The sequence below is a fragment of the Chaetodon trifascialis genome, chromosome 22 (genome assembly GCF_039877785.1).
Source record: "Chaetodon trifascialis isolate fChaTrf1 chromosome 22, fChaTrf1.hap1, whole genome shotgun sequence".
Lineage (NCBI taxonomy): Eukaryota > Metazoa > Chordata > Actinopteri > Chaetodontiformes > Chaetodontidae > Chaetodon > Chaetodon trifascialis.
Genome location: NC_092077.1, coordinates 7,982,174 through 7,998,057, shown reverse-complemented (window position 1 = coordinate 7,998,057; position 15,884 = coordinate 7,982,174). Strand labels below are relative to the sequence as shown.

Below are 15,884 nucleotides of genomic sequence, written 5' to 3'. Positions count from 1 at the left end.
CGGTGTCTACTGCGCTGGACTAAATCATAGGATACGATATTACTGCCTGAAGTTATAATTAAAGGAGGACTGAAACCAGCTGCAGATAAATGATGATTTAGTGAGGCCAGAGAGGATCCAGAGACTGTGTAATTTGCTGTCAGGTTATATACAAGAGTCCCATATACTGGAATAAGGTGTCTAGTGAGGCTGTCTGTGGATTTTTCTTGAGAAGCAGTGCTCCCCTATCCTCCACTTTACAGAAGTATTTGGGGGATGGTTGGAGGTAACCACTGAGTCACAATGAAGAATACAAATTAAAACAGGAAATGTTAAACAGGCTGCCTGCAGCTGTCTTCTTTAAACATCTCCTACGATCAGACTGCGTCATTGAAGTTTTTACTGGGGAAACACAAAGCTCACAAATACCAAAGTTACCACAGTATCATATCCAATATGATAACTTGACATTATACAGTACTACCACCATGTGGTCATAATGCTTTAATACATTACCAGCAAAAAAATGCGGAATGAACACTTGTAAAACCATGTTTTATTTTAAAATGTATCTTCACATTGTACCTGACATTTCAATCACGAGAGAATCAGCAGGAAGAAAACAACAGTCGTATTTACACAGGAGCAAATTTACAGTCAAATTTCAAAATAAGATACAACTACAATTATAGGGATAATTAAGACCTTAAGCAGCATCTGATTTATTATCAAAAATGAATACTTACAGCTGATATTGTTTCTTTCGGGGGATTATTTATCTTGAAATTCAAGCATAAGTCAATTTGTAACAATTTCAATCCTGCTCTTATACTACATATCTATTATACATGGGGAAAAAAAGCGATTTAAAGTTGTAAAAAGTTCGATACTTCAGTGCAATTATTTGAATCCCATTGATATTTAGCATTGCTAACAATGTCTAAGTCCAAAATTCAAACCAGAGCAGCAAGTGTTTTTTCAACGAATTTAAAGGACACTCATGATAAAGTAGTTCATGATAATGAACTATCCTAGGGGATCGCCCGCATTGATCAGACATTGATTCAACAGTCACTACCCACAGTTCAGGATTTATTACAGGCACTGATTACACATCTCCGATTATGGAGAAATCCATCCCATTTATTCTGTGCAGTCCTTGTCTGTGATGCTAAGAGGCATTAGATGGAAATGAGTTTGACATCTCATTGATAAGGAAGACAGCAAAGTCAAAAATCAGGAAAAGAAATAAATAAATAACAGCATTTCAAATTCATATTCCAAAGACTGCACAATGTTTGATATGATTAACTGCTGCATGTGTGCAGTTCACAGACACGAAGACAGCAGAGATGAACAATACATGGAGAACTGAAGAACTTATCACATTAATTGAACACACACACACACACACACACACACACACACACACACACACACACACACACACACACACACACACACACACACACACACACACACACACACACACACACACACACACACACACACACACACACACCTTCCAGGAACAGATGTTTGCACAAAACTTGTCATATCTCATAACTTAGGAATTACAAGGTGCTTGATTCCATCAAATGAAGGACTGACATCTTCAACTTCTGCATAGTTTGTTTTGTTTCCTAAAATCACTTGCTGCCAGGGTCGTACTTCAGCTTTTGCAGCTGTTGCACAGCCAAGACAGAGCTAATACTCGGTGGGCAACCTTTTCATGGGAAGAATCAAAATCGTGGAAGTCAGAGAACGTTTGTTGGAGATCTCAGAGATGCAGGTCGGAGAAGCCAGAGGGGAGCCGAAAGGAAAGTAAAACCATTCAGCAGAGGGAATGAAAAACACTTATGGCTACAAATGCTTGGAAACTGTCAGCGTATCAACCCGAGAATACTGAAACCAGATGCCCAGCTGCTATTTGTGACTGCTGACAGCACATCATTGACTGAAATTGTTTGGGAAACATTGAGACACCTAAACGTTTTAACCTGAATGCAGCAGCCATCTTGCCTGGTGTTAAAAAGTCGATTCACAGATAAAAGCAGGGTTGGCTGTTTTTCTTGAAAAGCTCGGACAAAGCTGAGACCACAATCTTACCTTTTGACATCTGTTTTTACCATCTACAAAATCATTATACCACAGAGTGTACAAAAAAACCCAACATATCAAATTTGAAAAACAGCGGTAAAAAACAAACTGTAGTCAGTTACTACAAGCTAGCGAGTTAAGGCTAGCTGGTGAAAGCTAATTTAATGTTTTCCTACCTCTTCCCTGCATTTAAAGTCTTAATATTTGAGTTTGTTAGACCATATAAATAAGGCAGTAGCTAATTTGGATAATAACAGAGAAAAGGTAACACCAGTTGAACTAATGCCGCTAAAGGCTAACTAGCCTAGCAAAGCAGAGTAGAAATAACTGCTGTCTCAGCCTCAGAAACTGAAATTATTTACACGATAGCATGAGTTAAGCTCCGATTCCACAAAGTTGTGACACTGAGCAAGATGTAAAATAAATTGAACTGCATTTACTGACAATTTTTACGAAGGAAAAGACCAGCAAGTGATCACATTCTGCTCTAGATGTCCCAACTTCTTGGAATGAGAGCTTTACCTTTACATCATATATTTAAAGGTATTTAATTACAGATTACTAAAGGCTAAAGGAAATATTTTGTTTGTAGTTAATCTGTTCCACTGCTTGACTAAGTAGCTTTCAAATTTCAGTCTGCGGGACTATTGTTGTTCAGCCATGATGACACAGTTTCAGAGAGATATAATATCAGTCAGCAGTTAATTTAATGAACACTGACTTAACGCTGACAAAAACACTGGAAGAAATGCAGAAATGTGAAGAGGAAAAAGGACCCTGTCGAAGGAGCACAGATGTATTATTTAGAGGCCTCTGATGTTCCGCTAGGTTTGGCAGTAACAGCTGAAGAATAAGACCATTGCAGTTTCAGTAGTTATTTGGTCCTTTGTTACAGAGAACACACACGCATACGCAAAATGAGCAAAGACAATACACACTGCTTGAACACACAGGATAGACTCACAGTTATTGCTGGTGGGCAGGAGATCTCCAAGTCTTGTCTTTTTCAGTGATCTTAATTTTAGTGGACAGCAACATTGTGCAAGAAAACAAAGCCTTTAACCAAAAGTTTTTTCCTCAGCATCTCCGGCAAAAGTCACAATATGCAAAGAAGGTATCCATGTTGTTCAGTACTGAACTGAGGAATGTAGAAAGCACAGGAGAGACGACTGGATCGACCGACACAGATCCACAAATCCATATTTTTACTTTCATTCTATTGTTTTCTGCCGCTGTTCTGAAAGATGCTGTCCGTTGCAGCTGTTGTGTCATCCTTGGAGCTCTACTGGAAGCTCGAGTGGCTCCACCGTGATGCATCTAGACCTAAAATATCAAGTAAAGTACACTCAGCTCAATGGACTGAAAGCAGTCCCATCTAATTAGACTTCCCTGAAACTGATCCCTGTGCGCCATCAGTGAAGGATCAGTGTGTAAAGATTATTTTTCAATCTTGAACACACTTGCAGTCTCCAGACCCACTTTGGGCTCCCATCAGACACAAGTCACGGGTGACAGAGTTGCACCACAAATGATCCACTATGATTGGACAAAGGCGATCCTCGATTTCAAGTTTGTTTGGTGATTATGAGGAAGCAGGCGTCAGTGGACTCCCTCCTCCAGAGATCCTCTGGCTTCCCAAATCTTCACTGTGCGATCACTGACAAAAAATACACACACACACACACACAGGAAAAAGTTCAACAAAAACAGCTCTACTGCAGATTAACTATCACCATAGGCTTTAATCAACAAAGCGTAAGTTTTGTGGCTCACTCTGAGGCAGTGAACAGCTGGCTGCTGTTGGTGGCCAGGCCGTTGATGGGACTGTCGTGCCCCCGAACCTCGCCGAGGGGCGCAAGTGAGTCGACGTGCCAGAGGCGCAGCAGCCCTCCTCTGCATCCGCTGAGCAGCACCGGGGAGCCTGGCACCACACCCAGAGCGCTAACCCAGTCTGTCTGAGCACTGACAGACTGCTGGACGAAACAACAGCCAGAGTTTATTCTGTATCTCAGATCAGATTGCAGCTTTTAAGAAGTTTCAGCTGATTTAACTGAAATCTGGAGAGAAAAAAGCTTCTGGCTCCTGAATGAATGCCATGGCGCCATGGTATTAACGTACCTGTATCAGCTGTTTACTGGCTAAATCCCACTTCTTGATGTAGTAGTCTCTGGAGCCACTGTAGAAAACATCTCCGTGCACGGCCAGAGACTCCACGCCATCCTGATGAGCGGGATCGAACGTGTGGCTGGAGCTGATGCTCCCCTGAGCTCCTTCTGCCACTTCAAACATCTGGAAAAACAAACTGTTTATTACATACACACAGACATTTGATTTTATTTCCAGCTATGTGTGCGCACGTCTGTCTCTTACTTTAACATGGTGGTCTTTGGAGCCAGTGAGGACAACATCCTGTCCGTTGCCTAATTTGTCAACGGTCAGGCACATGACAGGCCCCAAATGGCCAGTCAGCTTCCCCGTGGACACAAACCTAGTGAAAGAAAGGGAAGAAGAGGAGATTAATTCTGCTTTATCTGAATGGTTTGAACCACTACGACTCTAATCTGCATATGAACTCACTTGCGGAGGTCCCACATGCGTACAGCGTTGCCAGCTGCAGCATAGAGGAATGAGCCGGACGGGTTGAGGGCGATCTGGTTGATCTGACTCTCTCCTGGTGGGATGGATAAACTCCTGACAGAGGAGCAGGTGTCCCCTGAACCCACCTGGCCTGACGACCTGACACCCACAGAAATACTCAGCATTTGTGGCATTATACTTTGTCAAGCTGCAAAGATGTAGGACGAAGAAGATGAATTACTTACGTGAGCGTGCGGATACACTTGGCAGAGTCTCGTATGTCCCAGACTTTGATGTAAGCAGTAGAAACAGTGAAGACCAGACTAGAAGTATACCTGAAAAATAACAATAAATACCAGGAAGTTATTCCCCCAAAAACTTCTACTAATTACTACTATTACTGCTATTTAACTTGTGCTATGGTTGCATGCTAGTACCTGACTGAGACGACACTGCTGGGATGATCTGCCAGAGACATAATCTCCTGACCCGTCACCAAGTTCCAGACTTTACACGTACGATCTGAAAACGTGCACATGTTAGAGAGTGGACAAAAACACTGCGATGTGTTTTCTGAGCTGCAGGCAATTTAGCTTCTAACCTTTGGATCCTGTGAAGAGCAGATCATCTGTGGCATCCACGCAGAGAACAGGTTTGGTGTGCCCCTCTGCAACATAGACACACTGAAGTTTGGCCCCGCGGCTGTTCTTGGGGGCCGTCACAGGGTTGATCACTCCTCTGTAACACACATGACATGATGACAAAAGCAAGATATCTTAAAGTTTGTATATTAAAAGAAGACGCCCAGTTGATTTCGATTTAAAAAGCAGACAGAATATCGATTAATAGAAGATCATCACCTGTGGCCTTCAAACACAGGTGACTCCTCCAACCTGAATAAAAAGAAAAGAAAAGAGTTAGTATGTGTAATACATACTACATTTTTAATTATGTTTGTCATTAAGATCCATTGGGTTTATTGATGTGTTGGTTTGCTTTGAATGCTGTTATAATTAGGACATTTTCAGTTCAAAGAAAATTACAGACAGATTATTACTGATGGTATTGTTCACTTACAGTGATTTGTAGTCACTGCCTTTAGCTTTAGCCTCTGCTGCACTAAGTGGAAGTGTTTGTGCAGGTGCTGGGATGTGTGTCGGCGTGGGTCCTTTCTCTTGCGCCTTCCTTCGGCTGAGGGGCGAGCGCTCCAGTTGCCTCCTCTCAGTCCCTGTAGGTGACCTGGATCCAGAACTACAGACAGTAAAAGAGTCAGAAGCGTGGGCGAGTGGACTGAATCTTCCCAAACTGCCTTGCAATCAATATTTTGGAGCGACTCGGTGCTGAATAATGAACTTGTGATAATAATCCATCCACAAAATAAATATTTAACATTTCAAACAGAGAAAAACATCTTGTCCTGTTTATCTAAAACTGAAAAATGCTGCCTTAAACACTTACATGCCAGCTGGCCTGGCAGACAGCGCAGATGGGGAAACAGTTTGCTCGCGGTCAGGGGTTTGACCAAGCGCGTTAGCCTGCATGTCTGCCGGCCCTTCCAGACGCTCTGCGAGGGGCAGCAGAGGGGTCGAGAAGTCTGCAGTGGGGGATTCACAGGACAGATCCCCACTGCTGGCATACAGCAGCTCCATCTGGGTGGTGGTCCGCCTGCGAGCCTGAGGGAGCAGAATAGTTTTTGGCTCAATATTCAGCTGAGTCATGAGTCAATGGAGCAGTGTGATCACCCCAAGTCCTATAAATAGCTACTGTGGAGTTGAAAAAGTTGTAGTTGTAAGAACTAAAATAGGACGTAGAATATTTGCTTTTGACGGGACACAGAGTACACGGCTCTGCTAAGAAACCATTTCACAGTGTATCACGTGCACAGCACAGTACCTTGCCTCTCGGTCTGGATTCACCACATAACTTCATTAGATCTGATGCCAGTGTGCTGAAAGAAAGTCAGAGATTTCCAGTCACACCCAGCGCACGCTAACATACTAACGTCAAGCAGGTGTAATGTTTGCATGACGAACAGAACAAGCACTTCAGAACACAGATGATGACTTGGCTATGCTGCCATCCATTAACACTGCTAACAACAAGTATATGAGTTCTCTAAAGGCCCTCCGCCCCCATGGTCCACCCACACAGCTGTTTTCACTTTTGATGTGTAGTAGGCTTGTACAGCCAGAGTTAAACCCACCTGTGTGCTGTGGATGTGTAGAAACAAAAGACTGCTGAGCATTAAAGCCCTTGTCTACAGCATAAGTGTAATTAAATTTAACACCAGTGATGGCTTGTTCCATTTAAGTGTCCCAGTGAGCCACCATGTGCAGTATGAAGAGACCCTAAGTGACACATCTAAATGGATAATTAATGTAATCAATTACACCTGTGCTTTGCACATTGGGACATAAGAAATGCCTATTCACTGTGAACACACAGAAAAACACAAGCTAACTGTTTTTAACAAAGCTTAAAAGGTGGTCTTGCATTTACCTGCCCTCAGTGGCCGGACTAGGGGTGGACTCGTCACTGCTGCTGTCATCTCCATTCTCTGTATTATATAAAATATATACACATTAACACACATAGTGAAAAAAAATAGGACTTCTCACCTAATTTGCAAAGAATAGAAGTGTTTTTCCTTAATGGTGCAATACATCTGTCATTAAACTGGATTTTCAGGTCCATTCAGAAAGCTTAATATTACAGCACAACAATGACTACAGCTTCAGCAATTCACAACAAAGGTCACCAGGTTCAGCTTTAGATCAAGGGGGACAATCGGGTGTCATTAGTGTAAAGCGACTGGAGGCTACAGTGTTGGGAAGATAAAAACACACAAATGCAGACACACAAACTGCTGTGAACATGAGACTTTGGCTTTGAGTCCAGCTCCAGTGTGGATTTTTATTGCAGTTTAGTTTTAGTGAAGAAAACTTGAGTATGTGGGACTTGTTAGCAGGTGGGGCAACTGAACACATCATGCACAACATGGCAGAGTTACTTTCACTGGTTAGTTTTTAAAAGACTGAGGGTTGATGCACACTACAAGATTTCTGAATCTAGTTCAGAAACATAGTTACCAATAGCACATTAAATGCATCAAAAATAGAATAAAGGTTGGGTATATCAATTCCTATACAACCAGAACTTCTATTGAGTCATTTTTTAGGTGAAAAAACAAAGGAAACAGGAGTTTCTCTGTAAAACACCCCTAATCTTTGAAAAAGTGGAATGTTTTTCTTGATCTTTCACTGAAATTCCACATTTGCCTTCATTGGGGGGAACATTTAAAGGAAATCTTGCAGTGTGCATTTGCCACGCTCTCTCAAACACAACCACATTGCTATGCATCTCATACTCACCCGGCGACAGGTAACCTAACTCTGAGTTCACACCGACACAACAAACAAAGAAAACAATCAAATCAAAATCAAACCCAAAGATGAGAAAAGGGCTACTTTTTATTTGACAGGCCTGCTTTTTGTTTCAGTGAAAAACTTGTTTGAATCTTTTCATGACTGAGTATCAAATGTCTTTGCCAGGCCTTCAGAATAAAACGTAGCCATATGGTGAAAGGAATGTTGATTAAAACAGGTGACTGACATGCTCGGACGGCACTGATTCACTGGAGTTTCCCCACCTTGCAGAGCACTGCCCAGCAGGGCATCCAGCTCCGGGTTTATCTCTGCTTTCTCCTTTAGCATGTGGAACAGCAGCTGGTTCTGGGTGGCACTGTTGATCTCTGTTTGCTTCAACCTGCCCTCCATCACCTTCAGCTGGGAATCCTTCTGAGACGCCTGCAGACCCTGACAAGACCCCCGACGCAGCAGATGGGTTATCACTGCAGGCACGGCAATAAATTCTTTTTCTTTAATCGTTTGTGTGTCTCACAAACAGGCAAATCTAATGAATGCTCTGTGTCTTCACCTTGAGCAGTCCATGTTGTTATAATTACTTCCACTTCTTCTTCATTTGTTCTTTGCTGCCGGGTTGAACACATTTTCCTCACAGGACCAATTAGGTTTCATCAAATCTAATCTCATCTCATCTAATTGAAACTTAATTTAATCAACTTGGTCCATTAAAAGTCATCAGATTCAATCTTATAAAGGAGCTACGAGGAGCACAACAAGCAGACAAATTGTAGTTTCCACAACAACCAACAGATCAAATCATAATGCAATCAAATTCATACAGTCCATGTATTTAGATTGATATGGGTATCCGTTGATGCATCCCTGACCTGCGGAAGGCAGCCTACGTCATACCTTGGCAATAAAGGAGGTCAGTCAGATGAGCTTTCCAAACTGAGAACATTTTTATCTCCACACTCCATTTTTAAAATCTTATCTATCAGGTTTTGACCGGAGCATAGCACTGCGACAGTGGCGGGGAAAGTCTTGAACAACGCTGCTAGTGCGTTAGTTCTTAAGCAGGAGTGTGTTGCCCTTTTATCAGCCCAGTTTTATGAGCATTAACAAAGGTGTGCCACAGGGTTCTACTCTGAGACAACTTTTATTCACAAGTTTTAGTCACAAGTTCACAAGTAAATTAGATGAAAAAGTTAGAAACAGGTCAATTCATGTGTATGAGGATGATGCTATCCTATACACAACAACACCCCCTGTTGTCCAGAAGGTTCAAAATTTGCATTTTGACATCTGTACTGTGCAGCAAACTTTGATTGATCTTAAATTACTGTTAAGCCCAGATAAAACAAAATATATGTTGTTCTGTAGAAAACTCCACAGTCCTCCACTCTTAAACCTCTGGATGCAGGCTATCATTCGCCTCTTAGGTTCATAACTGGGGATGGTTTCAGAAGACATCGATGTTTACTATATGAGTAAGTGGGACGGTAGACGTTAGCAGTCAGAAGAGAACAGCACTGTGTTCTATTTATCAATAAAGCACTTTTTGGCAAATTACCTGAGTATTTCTAATGTTTTCTTAACTAGAAATGAAAGTCAGCACTGCACTAGATCCCAAGACTATTTGGTCCTCAAACATCAACATGTCAATACTGAGATTGGGAAACTGGCATTAAAAATAAACTATGCACCACACAAATGGAACAACCAGCAGAAACTCTTAAAACTAGACAAGCTGAAGTCTTTTAATCAATTTAATTCTTCTGATTGACAGAGAGCGGCGTGAATGTAGGTGTTGGCCTGTTTGTTGTAAAACCTGTTGAAGTATTGTTCATGCACCTCTTTTGTTTTACATATCGTTAGCCTCATAGCATAATTGCCTAAGTCATTTTTTGTCCAAATTGAGATATCTGCCTAACTCTACTCTCCTGACACTGCTGCTTCATCCTGCCTTATCGCCCGAAAACCTTAAAACATGACTTAGGCAATTATGCTATTAGGCTAACGATATATTGTAATTTCTAGATGTATTGTACAGAGCAAACAAAGACACACTGATAACATTATGACTGAAATTCCATTAAGTCAACAAGGGCAGGAGGTACCTTATTGATGGTCAGAGTCATGAAATGGTCCAGAAGGAAGCGGGCCTCTGATAAATTACAGGAGCTGATCACTGCGGTCACATCAACTGTGTCCTCCTGTAACCAACAAGAAGAACACATTCAACAAAGTGGCAATGGAAGAAACACAGTCATAGAGTACTCTCTGGACCAATTCTTGAGTTCAGTAATAATAACATGCTGGACCTGCATTTTGTGCTGTATTTAAGGGCCGCACTGCCAGTGGTTGTTGTTTTATGGAGTCTTTGTTATTCTGACAAATAAGCGCCTGATGTTTATTTTTCTAAATGAGGTCGAAAAGGCTGTCAGTGGTGATGAACTGTGCAATTATTTCCCTGTTGTTTGCTAGGGGCTACAGTCCAGTACAGACACATACTAGCTAATGAGGTGGTGAGACACATCATTATGTGCTGTGAGCAACTGTGATTGTCCAGGAAAAATCAAAAAATCAAAGTATGGCGTAAGAATGGTAAGAATCCTTCCTCTACCTGACATTTTAATTTATTTAGCATTCTAACTGTAAACACTACAAAGGAATAAGACTCTTGGCATTCTCCACCACCTCACCTTGGCCTCCTCCATCTGCATGATGTTGGCCTGACAGTCGGCGATGCTGTCATTGATATAGTCGATGTTGGCAGTCAGAGACTCCAGCTCCTCGTTCAGGGAGGCCAGGGAGCGGTCAGCGTCTGCACCATCCACCGCCATCTTTTCTTTCTTTCTGGACACTCGCTCCCTCCGCCTGGTCAGCTCCTCCCGTTGCTGGAGTGCAAGCAGAATTTAGGCGGAGGGAATCGAGATGAGACGGGAACAATAAGGGACAAAGAAGCTAGTTCATACACATTTAAAAAAAAATTGTCAGCAATGATTTTTATCCTGCAAAGGTTCACAGGCAAATATTATTTTCCATTTATTTTAAATGGGATGGGAAGTGAAAACACAATTTTTTCCCTTCTTGTTTTATTTTTGCCCGACCATCTTGACTCTGATGGGATGGGTGTTACCTTCAGCATTCTGTTCATATCTGTCTCCATGTTCGAGATGGTCATCCTCTGCATGATGATGTCAGTGACACGTCTCTCCAGTGACTGCCACTTGGCCCTGGCTGTCCTGCTGATGCTTCCCATCCGCACTGGGGAACTCCTGAGGAGCGAGACATGGCTCTTGTAGAATTGTTAACTGAGTAAACACACCTTAATTCAGATAAACATGCTGAGACGCCGTACCTGGCTCCATTGGACGGGGACACTCCAGAGGTATGCATCCTCCCTGAGGTGGCTCTATGTGAGGGCTCCTGGAGAGGTTCAGGTAAGCTCACCTTCCTGCTCGCCTTCCCAGACACAGGCCTCACCTGCCGCCGCAGAGCTGTCACCTGACACAGTTCAGAGAGTGATTTTGCACATTAAAGTGAATGCAAACCTTGTGATACCATCCATACTCTCTGAGTGTGTGTGTGTGTGTGTGTGTGTGTGTGTGTGTGTGTGTGTGTGTGTGTGTGTGTCAAACCTCTTCATTCTTCCTGCGAAGAATCAGCTCCTGTTGTCTTTTCTGGGCCTCCATCTGCTTCAGTTGGTGCTGGAAGGGGAAATGATATTATGTCATCTGACGTGAGAAAGTGAAGGGTTGGTGAGAGAGTGAGTGAGTCATCATCCAAGCATATCAACAAATAAATAATTATTACATTGTTACCACTGAACTTACATCAATTTGAGGGTACTAACTAAGATGTACAAAATATTTTACCTTGCATTAAAGTACACATTCACCATTAACTAGCTGCTTATTAGCATCCATATTAGTAGCATATTAGCTCTTTATTAGTCATTATAAAGCAGGTATTAATGCTTTATTCTGCATGACAAATTATACAACTACCTTACCATTAAAGTTTTTTCCTCAATAACCCTCGAATTACTGCTTAATGATGCTCATGCTTGTACATGAGTTCTGATCTTAATAACATATAACCAGAAAGAACCCCAACCCCCAGAATAAGGTATTAAAAAGTGCTTTGTGATGACCAATAATGTGTGTACCTTAAAATAAAGTGCAACTATTTCTTTTGACATGTATCAACATAGGTGGATTTACCTTATATGCAAAATAAACCAAATAAAAGTGAGATGTGAATGAATATGTCAGAAAATAAATGAAAAGCTCTGTGTGAATGTTTCCATCTTCGTCACCTCAGCTCTGCGCTGCTCTTTCTTCAGAGAGGCAATCTCCCTGTTCCTCCTGCACTCCGTGGCTCTGTTCCTCTCCTGCTGCTCCTTCATCTGACGCATCAGCACCACCTGGTGGATAAATACGCCGCAACAGGAGAAAGTCAGCAATGCAATGAGACAAATGTGACAGAGAAAAGGGAAAACCAAAATAAGACCTATCCCTTTACCTTGGTCTTCTTCATTTCTGTCACATCCAGCTGGAGCTTCTTGAGCTGCTTCTCGTACTGTGATTGGTTCCTCAGCAGGCGGGCGTGCTCCTTCTGAGCTGACTGGAGCTTCTGCAGCTCTTTGTTCATGGAGCTCAGCTTCCTCTCGTACTCCGCTTTGATCCGCTTGGCCTTCTCCTCCGTGCCTGACTCCACTGAGCCTGGAGATGAACAAGAAAACGATGAGAGTGCAGCTTTTCATTCGTTTCAGTTTCTTTATCCTATCCGTTTCGGACGTTTGCCTGTGTCTCTTACCCATATTATGCAGCACTTTGTCCCTCTCCAGCTGTGTGTCTTTGATCTTGTTCTGCAGCATCATCAGCTTCTGCTCGTACTGCTGCTTGAGAGTGTGCAAACGCCGCTGGCTGTTCTCCAGCTCGTCTATCAGCTTCTGCTTGATGGCGATCTCACAGGTGATGTTGGCCAGGTCGGCCTGGACGTTCTCTGCCACACAAACGCATCGTCAGATCCCGATGCCTCTATCACGTGACGACCAAGAAGAAGCAGCAGCAGCAGCACATAACGACAGCTAACTGTACCTTTCTCCTCAAGCTCTTCGGAGTCAGACTCGTCAGACGTCTCATCTCCCACCATGTCCTCGTCCTCCTCCTCTCCATCCGCATCCTCGCCCTCTTCGTGGTCGCTGCCCTCCTGGCAACACGGAAGCACACACATGAAGAAGACGATACACACTAAGAAATGAAACCTAAAAGCTTGATTTTGTGATTGTCCACCTACCACCTCCACCTCATCGTTGCCTCGCTCCTGCTCGTTGTCTGGCACTCCCTCTTTGATCACGCTGAAAGAGGAAAAGACTGTTTGCCAGCGACCAACCCAGGCAGAGTGCTTGTAGATACTGTAGGTTAGATTTGGCATTAACTGCAGTTCAATATACAACAAGGATGGGTAACACGACCATGCAAATGATCAGGAGCAGATGCGGAATCAGTGTTGATTAATGGATGATTTCACTGTGACTGCATGGGGGGAGCGACATTAATGATACACTGGGAAAGACAATGATTAACCGATAATGATTAAAAGTTACTTCCATTCACATTACAAGCTGATTTCATTTTAAGACTTTGAAGATTTGTTGACCATCATCTTAAAAACTTAAATCAAACTTGATGTTTTTGCGCTCTATATGAGTCGCTATTGATGGTGAGATCTGATCAACGTCTTTCCGTGTGCAGTGAAGAGGAAAAGAGAGACTAAACAAAGGGTTAAGAGGAAGAGGTGGTTAAAAGATTTCCCTCCAGGAGTGTAAACCACCTGTAGGTGCAGAAGAAGTTAGAGATTAGTCACTTAAAAGGGGATATTTTGGGTTTGACCTGGGTCAACAATCAACTGAAATCCCGTCAATTACTTTGTGCATTTCAATCCAAGCACAAAGCGATATGATTTGCACGGCTGGTAATTGAACCAGTTTCAGATCTGAAAGATCTGGATGGGGTGTGGCAAACCTGGCATGTTCGACCGGTGTGTGGTGGTGATTCTCTTCATATTGCCTAAGTCTTTGGAGAGAGAGCGGGGTGGGAGGATGGGGGGTGAGGCGTGGAGGTGAGGAGGAGGTAGAGGAGCCGCAGAGGTTGGGGCAAGTGAGGGAATGTTACGAGACGGGAGAAAGACAGAAAGTGAGAGAGCAGCAAGAAAGACCAGGTGAGTGCAGAGACACTCACAAACACAGTGTGCTCAAACAGCGATGAACAATGATCATGGAGACCGGATCACATGTGAAATGAGCTCGAGCTGGCCCTTGCAAGTGTAGAAAGTGCACAGACACGTTATAAAAACACTCCAAACTTAAGGATAAATGATCATTGTGCTTCAGCGTGCCAGAGTGCCCATCATCATTAATGGCTTTCACTATCATCTTGTCTCAATCCAGCCGCCATTCCATTAGAGAAACATCAGGGTGTAAACTGCTGATGCAGGGAACCAGGAAATAATTACCCACAACACACCAGGAAACACAACCTCGCCATGGCAACAGACAAACACAAAGACTCTCTATTTTCAGCGTCTTCACAACGCTTGTATCATTGGACTACGCCTCTGAGGAAGGCTCAGATAACAACTGACAGCATGAAATGCACAACGCGAATCCCGCACTATACCTCTTCTTCTTCTTCTTCTCCTTCTTCTTCAGCTTCTCTAGGTCTTTCTTGGCCATCTGGATGACGTCGCTGGTCTCCTTCTCAGGAAGGAAGGGGGCGGTGGAGAAGGAGCCGGGCCCGCCGTACAGCGAGGAGCGCGTGGAGGCGCGAGACAACGTCTTCCTGAGGTTCTCGCTCACAGCCTCGCTTTCAAGAAGTTTAGCTCTGAGAGAGGAGGAGAAGCGTCAGAGCACATGAACACATGAATAAGTGTTTTTAATTGCTATGACACTTTCAACATAACTTGATCTGAATGAGACTTTGTAATATAATGAGTTAATTATTCCTGCTGTCTTTACTTGTTTTCTGGGTATAATTACTTTAGGCAATGCTTGTGCAGAGCAGGAATGGCTGCTGATTAAATAATAATAGGCCGACTAGAATAATATAAAATCAAATGAACAATGTGTTCACTACGTACCTAAGCTCCTCGATTTCTTTGATGTAATTCTGAATCATATTCCCGATCTCTTCATTACCCTCACCTGTAAGCAGAGGCACAGTTTTAACATACAGTACAATATATACAATATGTGACACACTGTAAAACTACTACAAACAAAACAACTCTTTAGTCTTGCAGTGCTTCATTACGTCAAAATTTTAATGCATCCAATACATTTAAGACTAAAAACCTGCGGAACAAATGATATTCCCATCAGGCTCAGTTGTACTTTGACCTTAGTGCTTATTAGCAAATGTTAGCATGCTAACACGCTAAACTAAAATAGCTAAAACAGTGTGTCTGTGCCAAAACATGTGATCTGAGCAGCTTGGACGTTGCTGTAGCTGCAACAACAACAATAAAAAAAAGGCGTATGTGAGTAAACTGCTGTGATTTTGGTGTTTTTAACGGGGCAGTCTCGTCACAGTGCCCACCTGCTCTAGCCAGGGCCTGGTTGGCCTGGTCACTGAGAACCTGTGTGAGTCTGGCTCTCTGGGCGTCGATGGTCTCCTGCATGGCCTTCACCCTCACCCTCAAGTTGTTGTTCTCCGTCTGCAGCATGGAGTTCTCATGCACCAAGTCGTTGATACCCTCCATGCCGTCTTCACCCACCATCCGCTTCCCCTGAGCATCAGGCAGGCCAGTTAACATCAGGAACTATTTTCATCTGCGCAGATTTTCTTTTCTCTC

At 43.0% G+C, this 15,884-nt stretch overlaps 1 protein-coding gene across 6 annotated transcripts in view; it reads right to left on the bottom strand.

The window, feature by feature from the left end:
- Nucleotides 1-2,712: 2,712 nt before the first annotated feature.
- LOC139350444 (kinesin-like protein KIF21A) overlaps nt 2,713-15,884 on the bottom strand; it is a 30,391-nt gene continuing 17,219 nt past the window's right edge. Inside the window, exons 9-37 of one of the 6 annotated variants that reach the window (XM_070991861.1) lie at nt 15,629-15,818; nt 15,171-15,234; nt 14,711-14,914; nt 14,057-14,107; nt 13,329-13,389; nt 13,130-13,241; nt 12,846-13,034; nt 12,552-12,751; nt 12,346-12,453; nt 11,666-11,734; nt 11,386-11,531; nt 11,164-11,302; nt 10,727-10,921; nt 10,142-10,237; nt 8,306-8,471; nt 8,028-8,048; nt 7,156-7,213; nt 6,550-6,604; nt 6,115-6,329; nt 5,734-5,907; nt 5,517-5,549; nt 5,258-5,394; nt 5,094-5,178; nt 4,902-4,991; nt 4,657-4,815; nt 4,450-4,567; nt 4,198-4,368; nt 3,853-4,052; nt 3,087-3,736 (exon numbers count right to left, since the gene is read on the bottom strand). In XM_070991861.1, coding sequence (XP_070847962.1) covers nt 3,679-3,736; nt 3,853-4,052; nt 4,198-4,368; nt 4,450-4,567; nt 4,657-4,815; nt 4,902-4,991; nt 5,094-5,178; nt 5,258-5,394; nt 5,517-5,549; nt 5,734-5,907; nt 6,115-6,329; nt 6,550-6,604; nt 7,156-7,213; nt 8,028-8,048; nt 8,306-8,471; nt 10,142-10,237; nt 10,727-10,921; nt 11,164-11,302; nt 11,386-11,531; nt 11,666-11,734; nt 12,346-12,453; nt 12,552-12,751; nt 12,846-13,034; nt 13,130-13,241; nt 13,329-13,389; nt 14,057-14,107; nt 14,711-14,914; nt 15,171-15,234; nt 15,629-15,818 — 3,564 coding nt within the window. In that variant the 3' untranslated portion in view covers nt 3,087-3,678. Of the gene's footprint in view, nt 3,737-3,852; nt 4,053-4,197; nt 4,369-4,449; nt 4,568-4,656; nt 4,816-4,901; nt 4,992-5,093; nt 5,179-5,257; nt 5,395-5,516; nt 5,550-5,733; nt 5,908-6,114; nt 6,330-6,549; nt 6,605-7,155; nt 7,214-8,027; nt 8,049-8,305; nt 8,472-10,141; nt 10,238-10,726; nt 10,922-11,163; nt 11,303-11,385; nt 11,532-11,665; nt 11,735-12,345; nt 12,454-12,551; nt 12,752-12,845; nt 13,035-13,129; nt 13,390-14,056; nt 14,108-14,710; nt 14,915-15,170; nt 15,235-15,628; nt 15,819-15,884 lie in introns of all 6 variants that reach the window. The other 5 variants (XM_070991862.1, XM_070991863.1, XM_070991860.1 and 2 more) reach the window with 5 other exon arrangements.